This window comes from Lepidochelys olivacea (assembly GCF_965140295.1).
Source record: "Lepidochelys olivacea isolate rLepOli2 genome assembly, chromosome: 4".
Lineage (NCBI taxonomy): Eukaryota > Metazoa > Chordata > Testudines > Cheloniidae > Lepidochelys > Lepidochelys olivacea.
The window spans coordinates 136,216,515-136,229,140 of NC_140414.1; the positions used below are offsets into that span (position 1 = coordinate 136,216,515).

The following is a 12,626-nucleotide window of genomic DNA, read 5'->3' on the forward strand; positions in this document are numbered from 1 at the left end:
ATAAAAAGCGAAAATATGGACAAATTGCTCAGAGGAGTACAAAAGAATAGCACAAGTATGTAGGGACAAAATCAGAAAGGTTAAGGTGCAAAATGAGTTACATCTAGCAAGAGACCTAAAAGACAATAAGAAGAGGTTCTTTAAATACATTAGGAGCAAGAGAAAGCTGAAGGAAAGTGTCCATCCTCTGTTTACTGAGGAAGGAGAGCTAATAACTGATGACATCAGGAAGACTGAGGTGTTTAATAACCATTTTGTTTCATTATTCACTAAAAAGGTTAATGGTGACCAGATACTTAACACAATTAATATAAAAAAAAAGGGAGAAGGAATAATAGGGAAGCCAAAATAGGGGGGAAAACAGGTTAAAGAATATTTAGAAAAGTTAGATGTACTCAAATAGGCAGCGCCTGATGAAATTCATCCTAGTATAATTAAGGAACCCTCTGAGACAATTTTGCAATCGTTAGCAATTATCTTCGAGACCGTATGGAGGACGGGTGAGGTCCCAGGGAATTACAGACCAGTCAACTTTATTTCGATACCTGGAAAGGTACTGGAACAAATTATTAATCAATCATTTTGTAAGCACTTAGCGGATAAAAGGGTAATAAGGAATAGCCAGCATGAATTTGTCAAGAACAAATCATACCAAACCAACCTAATGTCCTCCTTTGACAGCATTACTGGTCTAGTGGTTAAGAAGGAAGCAGTAGACTAGACGTATCTTGATTTTAGTGAGGCTTTTGACACAGTCCCACATGACATTCTCATAAGCAAACTAGGGAAATGAGGTCTAGATGAAATCTCTGTAAGGTGGGTGCACAACTAGTTGAAATACTATAATCAAATAGTTATTGATGTTTTGCTGTCAAATGGGGAGGCCGCATCTAGTGGGGTCCCGTACTACTCAATATTTTCATTAATGACTTGGCTAATGGAGTGGAGAATATGGTTATAAAATTTGCAGATAACATCAAGCTAGGAGCAGTTGCAAGCACTTTGGAGGACAGGATTAGAATTCGAAATGACCTTGACAAAGTGGAGAACTGATCTGAATTCAGCAAGATGATATTCAGTAAAGCCAAGTGCAGAGTACTTCACTTTGGAAGGAAAAATCGGCAGCACAACTACAAAATGGGGTTTAATTGGCTAGGCAGTAGTACTGTTCATAGAATCATAGAATATCGGGGTTGGAAGGGACCTCAGGAGGTCATCTATTCCAACCCCTTCTCAAAGCAGGACCAATCCCCAATTTTTGCCCCAGATCCATATATGGCCCCCTCAAGGATTGAACTCACAACCCTGGGTTTAGCAGGCCAATGCTCAAACCACTGAGCTATCCCTCCCTGTTGAAGAGGATCTGGGGGTTCTAATGGATCACAAACTGAATATGAATCAGCATGATGCAGTTGTGAAAAAAGCTAATATTCTGGGGTGTATTAACAGGCGTGTTGTATGTAATACGAGGTAACTATCTGGCTCTACTCAACACTGGTGAGGCCTCAACTGGAGTACTGTGTCCAGTCCTGGGCACCACACTTTAAAAAAGATGTGGACAAATTGGAGAGAGTCAAGAGGAGAGCAGTACAGATGGTAGAAGGTTTATAAAACCTCACCTCTGAGGAAAGGTTAAAGAAACTAGATATGTTTAATCTTGAGAAAAGAAGACTAAAGAGGGACCCTGATAAGTCTTCACATATATGAAAGGCTGTTATCAAGAGCTTGGTGGTCAGTTGTTCTCCATGCCCACTGAAGGTATCAAGAAGTAACGGGCTTAATCTGCAGCAAGGGAGATTTAGGTTCGATGGTATGAAAACTTCCTAATGATGAGGGTTGTTAAGAGCTGGAACAGGCTTCTAAGGGATGTTGTGGAGCTCCCATCATGGGAGGTTTTTAAGAACAGGTTGGGCAAACACCTGTCCGGAACAGTGTAGAGTTACATAGTCCTGCCTTCGTGCAAAGGTCTCGATGATCTTTGGAGGTGCATTCCAGCCTTACATTTTTACATTCTAAATTGGGCACCTGGAAAGGGAGGTACTTAAAAATCTTGAAGATGTAAGTCCCTATTTTTACCTTTGCAGAAATCTGTTTCTTTAAGTACTTTTATCCCCGTTGTACAGATGGGGAGTTGAGGCACAGAGAGGCCTGGCCCAGGATCACACAAGAAGTCTGTGATGGAGCAGGGCATTGAACATAGGTCTCCCAAGTCCCAGACTAATGCACTAACCCTTGTATTCTCCTTCTTCTCTACCTCTCTGCTGGGAGGACCGAGATTATATGTGGTTGTAGTTAAATTTTATTCTAGGTGTATTAAGAAGAAGGTTGCTGTTACCAAAATACAGTAAAAAAATCTTTCTCTGACAGCCATAGGTTAATAACATCATCCTGGCCACAATCCTGGGAAATCCTAAGTTTTGATCATGGGGCTAATGCATCCATGAGGAATGTTACTCATGGGTGTAGTATTGCTCTGAAGGGCCTAATCTAGTCTCAGATGAAGGCGATAGGAGTCCTTCCACTGGCTGAGTAGGCTATGGATTAGGCTCTCGGTTTTGTATCGTTCTGTGACTTTTGAGTTGTATCCATCTTCTTATGGTGTATATGAGTGACAAGATCCCAGAGAGCACTGATGAGGAATCGCTTAGCGGTTAGGGTTCAGGAAGGTCAGGTATGGCTGGTGTGTCTCTCTTCACCTTCAGGCCAAGCAGGGTCTCTCAGCCCCGGTGGGAACATGGTGATGAAGAGGTTTAATGTCCTCTGTCTGTATCCTTTCATAGACTGCAGATGTCCTCACAGCCACTCTCCAAAGCAGTAAACTAGAAAGGACCATTAGGCATGCAGTAACTCTCCACGGTTAGTCTATTGCTAAGAAATTAAGACTGTATTGGAATGTTTTGCTCTCCTTTGCTGGTCAGAACTCCTCATGCTGATCTTCTCCAAGAGTAAAGTAACGTCACAAGACTTGTATCCTCATCTGTTTGTTTGAAAAATCAACCCTTGAGACATAGCTATTATCTCTCTCTTTCAGACAACCAGCTGAGTTCTGTTGAAACCAGATTTTCTGACAGTGGATATGACAGTCAGCTCTGCCTGTTGCCATACAGACAAATCTTTACATATTGAGAAATAAATGTTTCCAAGTGGCGTGCTGAGAGTTTCCCCATGTGACTTTCCTTTGATGTTTGTGGTGCTAATTCCACATGTCTCTCTACAAAGCACTTTGAAAAATCCCCCTCTAGTTTTTAATACTTACCTTATGGGGAAACTCAGAATAATGACTTTGAATATTCAGTTCCATAGGATTCTTTGCATCAGGGATTGCACAGCTTTCCGCTCTAATATGCAGCTTCTTTGACTTTCTTAGCTGTGATGTATCTATAGAAATCCAGTGGACAGGAGCACCCTGGCAATGCTAGTACTATTTTCATAAGACTGCTAAGAGATGAATTTCCAAAGTACTTTGTTCATACGGCATTTTGGTTAATCTGTGCCAGGGCTTCCCGGAGGGTCCCCAGCCCCATTCAGGGCTCTGGGCTTCAGCTGCAGGTCGGGCTGTGTGTTGGGGTGGGCGGCGGCGGCGGCTTCAGTCCCACCGCAGGGTGCTTGAGGCTTCAGCCCCTCAGTGGGTGGCCCAGGGCTCTTGTGGGCTTGAAAATAATTTACTGGCTCTGCTCTGGATGGCTCCAGCTGGATTTAAGCCCTAATCTGTGCCAAACTCCTAGGGTCTGCCATTGACTCAACTGTGCCACTCTGGGAATATCACCTATCTTCTTTGGTCCTCTCTTTCTTCATCTGTAAAATACTTGCCTACTTAACAGGTGCTTTGTGAGAAGTAGTGAGTGAGGATTAAAAGAGCAATATAGTGCTTAATATCATGTATTGTTTCCTGTTTGGCCTGATCTGTTCTCCAGTATTTGGTGCCTTGCAGGCTTGTTTCCATTAGGATGAGAAATTGTGAGATGAGTCAGGTCTATTCTTGAAGTCATCTTGTTTGTGGACATTTCTTGTAAATAAAGTCCTGTTTCCCTGAACACAGCAGCAGGTGATGTCCTTTGGAATGCCCAAGTCAGCTGCTCCAAAGACCTCTGTGCCCAAGATCTGTCCATCTTCTTCCTCTCAGGATCACACTTCTCCTGCAAACCAAGATGTTAGCACCCATGTTTGCAAACAGGGCAACCCCTCCACAAAGGTTAGCACTGACATGTCATGGGGTCTAGTGCCACAGCCCCTCGCTGTTTTCACTACATGAAGGGACTTATTTGCTCTTTCTGTTGGGCCGGAGAAAGTAGTCGGCATGTCCGTTGGCCTGAATGAAGGGATTGTCCTTGGCTCCAAGACTCCTCTCATGGTCGCCGTTCGCACCTTTTGGTATCAGTATTAGAAGTAGTGGGGGTGTTTTGCAATGAAGCTCTTCTAACGGCCAAGGACAGACTCTTTTAGGGTACCAAAATGGGTTACTCTATGAAAAGCATCCCCTTATCATGCTTAAATTGGTTAATTAAGGGCTGTGTCTTCCAGCCTCTGTGTAGAATATGACTAAATGCCATGTGTGTAATAGCAGTTTATTCTTGCACTGCTGAAGCCAGTAGGAATTTTGCCATTGAATGCAGTGGGAGCAGGTTCATCTCACAAGTACATACATTTTTAGTCCCACATTCACCAAGGTGTCCAGGTGCTTTCCACAGTCCACAGACCCACATGCTTTGATATAAACTGGATAGCTCTGTGTGTGTGTTTTGTTGTTGTCGTCCTCCCCACCTGGTGCAAAACAATGAGTGGGGCAGTGACACAGTTGAATAACAGCAATTTTCTTTATTTTATATGTTCTGTTTGAGACATTTATTTCTAGTGGAGAGCTGTGTGGGCAGCCAATTTTGTGTCTGAGTTTAAAAAAAAAAAAAAATCCTTACAAGGTAGTTAACTCCTCATCTTTTTGCCTAGGGTCCCGTGGTGACAGACAATGGGAATTTCATATTGGACTGGAAGTTTGACAAGGTCCACAAGTGGAACGAAGTGAACACAGCTATAAAAATGATACCAGGTAATCTCTCAGATTAAAAAATCCCTGAGTTCCTGAGGTCTGGTCTACATTGGAAATAAGACATCAGTGGTTAACAGTGAAAGTAATGAACCATTGGAACAATTTACCAAGGGTCACAGTGGACTCTCCATCACTGACAATTTTGAAATCAAGATTGGGTGTTTATTTTTGTTTGTTCATTCATTTGTTTTTTTAAAGATCTGTTCTAGGAATTACTTTGGGGAAGTTCTTTGGCAAGTGTAATGCAGGAGGTCAGACGAGATGACCACAATGGTCCCTTCCAGCCTTAGAATCGGAGTCCATGAAGTTATACTGGTATAACTCTTTTGGTTAGGGATGGTATATTTTGCTTCCTGAACTGGAATAAGTTATCCTGGCATAAGCGTACGTATCCTGGTGTAAAATTGTGTATACCCTGGATGGGATTTTGTCACTTTAACTATCCCAATATAGTTAAAACAGCAAAACTTTCTAGTCCAGATGAGTCCTAAGATCCTAATTCAGTGAGATACATAAACTCTTGCCTAAATTTTAAGCATGGAAATACCATGGTGCTACTCGCATGCTTAAAGTTAGCAAATGCTTGAGTATCTTGAGTGGTCAGATGTCAATTACATTAGTGTCCATCGATGCCATTGACTTTACACCACTGTCACTTCATTAGGAGAACTAGATCCTAGTCTTTTTCAAATGCTCTTTGTGCTGCTTCAGGTAGGAGCTCTTCATCGCAGCGTTGATGGACTCTTGGGGTGGGATTTTTCAAAAGCATCGAAGCCCCATTGAGAGATGGGGTGACTTGTGCCCCTAAGTGGGCTTTTCTGCATGCATGCAGTAGGGCTCTAACTTCACCAGGGTTGTTCCAGTGGTCCAACCCCCTAGGGTAGAAGCAGTTCATACCAGTGTAAAGGTGCTTTTACCAGCGTAGCTATTCCCATGCAGAAGGGAATAAGCTGTGCCAGTATAATAGTATCCATGCTGGGGGCTGCACTGGTAAAACTATTGGTAAAAGAATCTCATCCCAACCGACACAGTTATACAGATACAAAATCTATGTAGACCCGGTCACTTTTAGGTGCTTTTAAAAAAAAATCTCACCCTTATTTTTATAAAGGTTTACAGTGGCCAAGAAGTCACAAGTGGGGCTGTCATGTGTAGGGTACGTCTGCATAGCAGCTGGGGAGTGTGATTGCCGGCTCTGGTAGACATACACACGCTAGTTTGGGAAACGTGGCCCTGGGGCCGGGGCGGTATGGGCTAGCTGCCAGGGTACGATCCCGTCTAAGATCATAGGTACACACTCCGGTGTCTCGTCTGAGTCGCCGCTGCTGGAGCCACAGTCCTTCTCTTAGCGTACGTCTATTCTACCCGCCGGATCGGCAGGCAGGGGGTCGATTTATCACATCTAGTCGAGACACGATAAATCGACCCCCAAGCGCTCTCCCGTCAACTCCTGTACTCCACCGCCACGAGAGGCCCGGGCGGAGTCAACTGGGGAGCGGCAGCAGTCGACTCACCGCAGTGAAGCTGCTGCGGTGAGTTGGTCTAAGTACGTCGACTTCAGCTACATTATTCACATAGCCAGAGTTGCGTAACTCAGATTGATTCCCCACCCCGGTGTAGGCCAGGCCTTAGTGCACTAGCTCGATCAAAGCTAGCCCCTGCACATCCGCGTGAGCTGGGAATTCCACTTCCCATCTGCAGTGCAGACATGGCCATAGGTCTTCGGGCAGTGATTTAATTTTGGGAAGAGAATTTTTTTTTTTTTTTTTTTAACCTTTGTATAGCTCAAAAAGGGGTTAGTCAGATGAGCTTTTGTTGGTCAAATAAAATAAAACAGAAAACTTGTATATTTCAACTCCCAGTAAGAAGGTCGACTGCTTTTACCTCTGACTTAAATTACACTTATTTAAAAAAAAAAAAAGTGATCTCTTTAGTTCTGAGATCATCCACCAGGTGGCAGCATTGTTTCATTCATCTTTTCAAAACAAACTTTGTCTGAGATGGTACACAAGTAAACTCGATTCTGCAGCCCTACTCGTTATGTGTGGCATACTTGTGAGGAAACGTGCTGTGCAGAGATGCTAGCCTTCCCTAATTTTCCATAATCTTCCCGGTTTTACATGTAATTACAAAATTCGTAATTCAGGCTTAAATCAACTAATTTTGCAAGTGCGCGTGTATTTCATAGAATAGACTATCAGGGTTGGAAGTGACCTCAAGAGATCATCTAGTCCAACCCCCTGCTCAAAGCAGGACCCATCCCCAATTTCGTGTGCGCGCGCGTGCATACAGGTCACTCACCACCACTGAGGTCCGAGGAGCACAGAGAACAGTGCCGCTGCGGCTGGGGGAGCTCTTCACCACCACCTTGTGGCACACACGCAAATTGCGCAGTGAGGCTCTGATAGGAGGCGAGCCATGTTGAAGGGGTTGGGGTGCTGCTGGGTTCACTGCCCAAGCCACAGGCTGCTCTTGCTCTTGCTGCCCCCTTGCTCTTGCTACCCCAGGTGGGCCCTGCTGGACAACGCTAATGCGCGCTGAGTAACAAGAATGCTCCAGCAGGGTCTGCCCGGGGCAGTTAGAGCTTAACACATAGCCTGTGTCTTGGGCGGTGAATCCAGCAGTGTCCCAAGCCCCACTGGCCATCACTGCGGCTTGTCTCTTGTCACACCATCACTGCGCAGTCTTGGGGAGAGGAGAATCCAGAGGGGCAGGAGGACACAACAGAGGAAGAGAGCAGGAGCGTGACAGAGGAGGGGAAGAGGAGGAAGATCATCTTGGGAAGAAGGTTCAGGCCCAGAACTGGCCAAGGTAACTAAGAGCCCTAAGCAGCATAGGAGGGCAGCTTTCCTTGGTCCAGACCTCCCCTTCTCCCTCTTCGGGGGTGGGATCAAGGGTGCAATGAGGGGTGGTGCAGGGCATCCAGGCCTCCCCCTTGGCCATAGACCATAGACATCTAAAGTGCAGCCCAAACGGTCAAGGTGCTATCCCCAAGCCCCTGTCTGTATTTGGCTTCACACCTTTGGCATTTGCTGATGATCCAAGCAACATCACTGATTTTTTCCATAAACATCCCTAAAAGTCTCAGAGCAAAGTTGGCAGCTCTGCACAGGAGTAAGGACAACTGAGCATCAGGTTGGCCAAAAAACCAGCCCTTACGGATTAAAACCTCTCAGCAGAGTTTATATTTTATTTAAAAGAAAATACTAAGTACGCTTGGGTGCAATTCTTCACCACATGGGTGTTTTTCTCCACGTTAAACAGTGTCCACAGTCTTGCAGTGTGTTGTGCATGGGCCAGTGTAACAACCTGCCTGCTGGCCCTGTATTGTAGCCTTGGGGCCTTACCCAGGAAGCGTGTGGTCCTGAAATGGTGTGTTCTGGAAGAGGTATGAGGTTACTCGGATCCTAATTGATGTTTGCTGTTGAAACCCTTAATGGCAACAAAATCATGGTGCCTTGCATTTCGTAACCCTTTTTCTTCCCAAAGCAAAATTAAAGTGGTGTACAAATTACGGCATCACTTCCACGGGCCACTGAATGGAGCCCGCTCGAGGGGAAGGTGTGTCAGCTGTTGTACATAGCATTGCTGGGTGCTGTTAAACAATGTAAGGGAGGAGATGAAAAGGGCGCTACAGGGGAATTTCTATTGTAGATTACTGGCATTTGGTCACGGTATCAGTGTTAACACTTCTCCAGCCATAAAGAATGCATCTGACTTTCAGTGCCGCAAGTGAACATGACTCTGTTCGGAGACCATTTAAATACATGCCGCTCATTTCGTTTCATGTCGGGATGAGCACAGCAGTGTCGTTCAGGAACAGGAGTCTGGAGGCCTGTTGTAACAAATACAGCTTTCGCTATTTCGCTGCATAATGCAACTGGTCGCCAGGTGACTTTGTTTCAGATACTTTTCCATATTTAACGCCAGAAGAGACCATTAAATCATCTAGTCTGATTTCTTGCATGCCACAGGCCAGGGAATTTCATCTAGCTCCTCCTGTATTGCGCCCAGTAACTTGCCTTTTAAATCAAGGAGGGGGAAATTAAATCTTGGTCATATAGTTTAAATCCTGTGTACCACTCTGCACAATTTTCTCTATTGTGATTTCCTCCCTAAAGCCCTGATTCAGCAGGGTACTTAGCATGGCTCTAATTTTAAGGGTACGAGCAGTCCTGTTGCCGTCAGTGATCTTACGCTAAAAGTGAGGCTTGTGCTTATGTACTTTGCTGACTCAGGAACTATGGACATATCTACATCAGAGGTGGTGGTGGTGAGAATCCTTGGTTGCTGCTGGTGGACTCAGTAGCGGTTCTGTTGAGGGAGGGGGTGATCTCTGTAAAGGGGCCACTTACCGGTTTATTTTTCGTGCTCTGAACCATTATAAATGATCTGATCTCACGCCTCCTAAGAGTCTCGCACCTTGTTGTGGCAGCCTTGTGGGGAAAACCCCAGACTCCCCTTCCCCCTGAAGTAATTGGCTCTGGAGCATAAGAACGGCAATACTGGGTCAGACCAAAGGTCCATCTAGCCCAGTATCCTGTCTTCTGACAGTGGCTAATGCCAGGTGCCCCAGAGGGAATGAACAGTGTGATCAATTCCCTGTCTCCCATTCCCAGCTTCTGGCAAACAGAGGCTAGGGACACCATCCCTGCCCATCCTGGCTAATAGCCATTGATGGACCTATCCTCCATGAATTTATCTAGTTCTTTTTTTAACCTTGTTATGGTCTTGGCCTTCACAACATCCTCTGGCAATCCACAGGTTGACTATGTGTTGTGTGAAGAAATACTTCCTTTTGTTTGTTTTAAATCTGCTGCCTATTAATTTCATTTGGTGGCCCCTAGTTCTTGTGTTTCTGAGAAGCAGTAAACACTTCCTTATTTACTTTCTCCACACGAGTCATGATTTTGTAGATCTCTATCATATCCCCTCTTTAGTTGTCTTTTTTCCAAGCTGAAAAGTGCCAATCTTATTAATCTCGCCGCATATGGAAGCTGTTCCATACCCCTAATCATTTTTGTTGCCCTTTTCTGAACCTTTTCCAATTCCAGTGTATTCCAGGTGAGTTTGGCCATTTGCTGCTCCATAGATGGTGTGAGACCCAGGCTAGCACTGGATTATGAAAGCATCAGGGGCCACCTGCTGGTGCAGAAACCTGCCTCTGCTGTGAGGCCTGGAGCAGAAAGCAATGATGAAACCTGGCCCCTTTTAGTGTTTGCAGGAATCACAGTCTGAGGGCCTAATCCTTCGTCTCCTAGTGATTACGCCTGTCGTACCAAAATGGCTTTTTGCTAATCTGGTTCCTAGCCCAGCTTTGCGTGGAGGAGCTTCACATTGTAACATCTGACCCACCCCTGCAGTCTGCCCAAACCCCTGCAGCTTAAATAGCCTCCCTCTACTGCTTGGACTTTGTGTGACGTCCTTCCTCCACCTCCCGGCCTCCAAGAATATCTCCATTGGCTTCTCCACTTCTGCCTTAAGCTTAAGACTGTTGTCCTTGCTTCAGTGCCCTGCACTACTCTGCCACCTTCTGAAGGCCACAGAGCTGGATTCCTGCACCAGTACGGAGACCCACTGGCTTTGTGGGGCTCTCCATGGGTGCAGATGTCCTCTTGCACTGAGCTGGTTGCAAAGTCAGGGTGTTAGCAAGCACTTCACTCTATGTTCTGTTCATACCCATAAGAACAATCATTCCAGATCAGCTCAGTGGTCTATATAGTCCAGCATCCCTCCTTAACAGTGGCCAGTACCGCTGCTCCAGCGGGTGGTGTAAGAAATCCTGTAGTGGGGAATTCTGGGAAATCTGCCTATAGAGAAACTTTTCTTAACCCTTTCTTCCCCCCATCAAATTCTAGGTTGGCTTATGTCCGGAAGCATAAATGTCATAAGCTTGTCAGGACAGAAGCTGATTTTGTAAAGCCATAGTGGACTTTGAGGCCCAGGTCCTCAAATGTATTTAGATGCCTAAGTCCCTTTGAAATCAATTGGAGTTAGATGCCTAAATACCTTCTGAGCGTCTGGCCTGAATGCCTGATCAGTAATACAGTCCCTAATTCTAGAGGATTAGAGCAGCCGGGGTAAGCCTGGCAGATAAGAGATGGTTCGAGCCCTAACCTGTGTGTGAATGTTCTCTTCCCAGGAGTGGTGGAGACAGGTCTCTTCATCAACATGGCCGACGTGGTTTACTTTGGCATGGAAGATGGTTCTGTCAGTGCCCGTGAGAAACTGGCCCTCTGACACAGTCCAGCCACATGATGCTCTCTGCCTTCCAAACAGCGGTCGTAATGGTGCCAACCTGACACATTGCCTTAACGAGCAGCTGGTCAGTCGCAGAGGTTGGGGCAGAAGGTCTTTCGGGATCCGCTGACGTGCTACTGAATGTCTTTTTTAAAAACTATATTCTCTATTTTTTATTGTTCAGGAACGCTTGTCATTTTTTTTTAAAAAAAAGAGTCACTTGAATAGAAGTTGCTTTTAACATTTTTATTTTGTTTTATAAGAAGCATTTACCAAAAAAGACACATCTTACAGAACTTGAACCCTCTGGTTGCTCTGACAGCGTCTTGTTGCGGGGAGAAAGGTGATCAAAATGTATTATTTTTATTTAGTTTTCTGGGAGGAAAAATTAAAGATGCAGCATGTAAAACCAGGGCATATCCAGTTGGGACCTGCTGATGCCTTATTGGAACCTTTTGGTTCTGTATTTTCTCCCCTTTGGTTTTTTTACATCATGGTTTTTAATAGTACAGAATGCCTAGTTATTCTGCATGGGTAAAATTTACCCACTGTGCAGAGGGTCATGACAGAAGTGTTGCATGGGCTTTTTCTGGCCCTTTGCATAGGAGTGAATTTCATCCTTTGGGCCAAATGCTGCTCTGTTAAACCAGTGTCAATCCACAGTAACTCCCATCAAGGTTAATTTCAATCAGTGAAGTTACTCCAGATTGACATCCTTGTAAACAAGAGCAGAATTGGGGCCTGGATCAAGTTTACAGAAGTGTATTGAAGAAGCTTTCAACAATGTCTAGTACCTTAGCGGCAAATCATTCGGTTAGGAATGAAGACAATTTATCACACCTCACAGCTGGGTTGATTCATGGGAGGATAGATCGGAAAGCAAAGGAATATTGAGTCTTCCTGCCTGGACTGGATACAAATGTAGCAAGAGAACAAGGCAATCATCTGATGTATCCTATTCCTCCTATAGGTGCTTTGCATGTTATAGTGTCAAAAACATGAGTCATCACTTTGTATGTTATGGGCACTGAAATAAAGAACTGTAATGCCAGGTTTTTGACTGTTCTGATTCTCTTTTACGATGAAATATTTAATACCTGATGAGACAGAACCTCAGTTGGTGTAAATCATCTTCGCTAGAGCTATGACTCTTTCCACTTGCCAAGGATCTGCCCCGATTTGGGTAGCTTAAGGCCTTATGTGGGATTTAAATGGGGCTTAGGCTTTGTGCTGGCTCTCTCTACAAGGGTGAATTTCACCCACACTGAATGCACCAGTTCACATTTGATTTCCTCTTTGATCTTATCAAAATATTTTGTTTTGCTGTCACCCAAGTGTCTGA

The 12,626-nt window shown here is 44.8% G+C and overlaps 1 protein-coding gene across 1 annotated transcript in view; it reads left to right on the top strand.

Annotated features, from left to right (window-relative positions):
* The window catches only part of RPIA (ribose 5-phosphate isomerase A), a 32,253-nt gene extending 19,918 nt beyond the window's left edge, over positions 1-12,335 (top strand). The window contains exons 8-9 of the mRNA XM_084625862.1: positions 4,945-5,044; positions 11,187-12,335. Coding sequence (XP_084481988.1) covers positions 4,945-5,044; positions 11,187-11,284 — 198 coding nt within the window. The 3' untranslated portion in view covers positions 11,285-12,335. The remainder of the gene's footprint in view (positions 1-4,944; positions 5,045-11,186) is intronic.
* Positions 12,336-12,626: the final 291 nt, after the last annotated feature.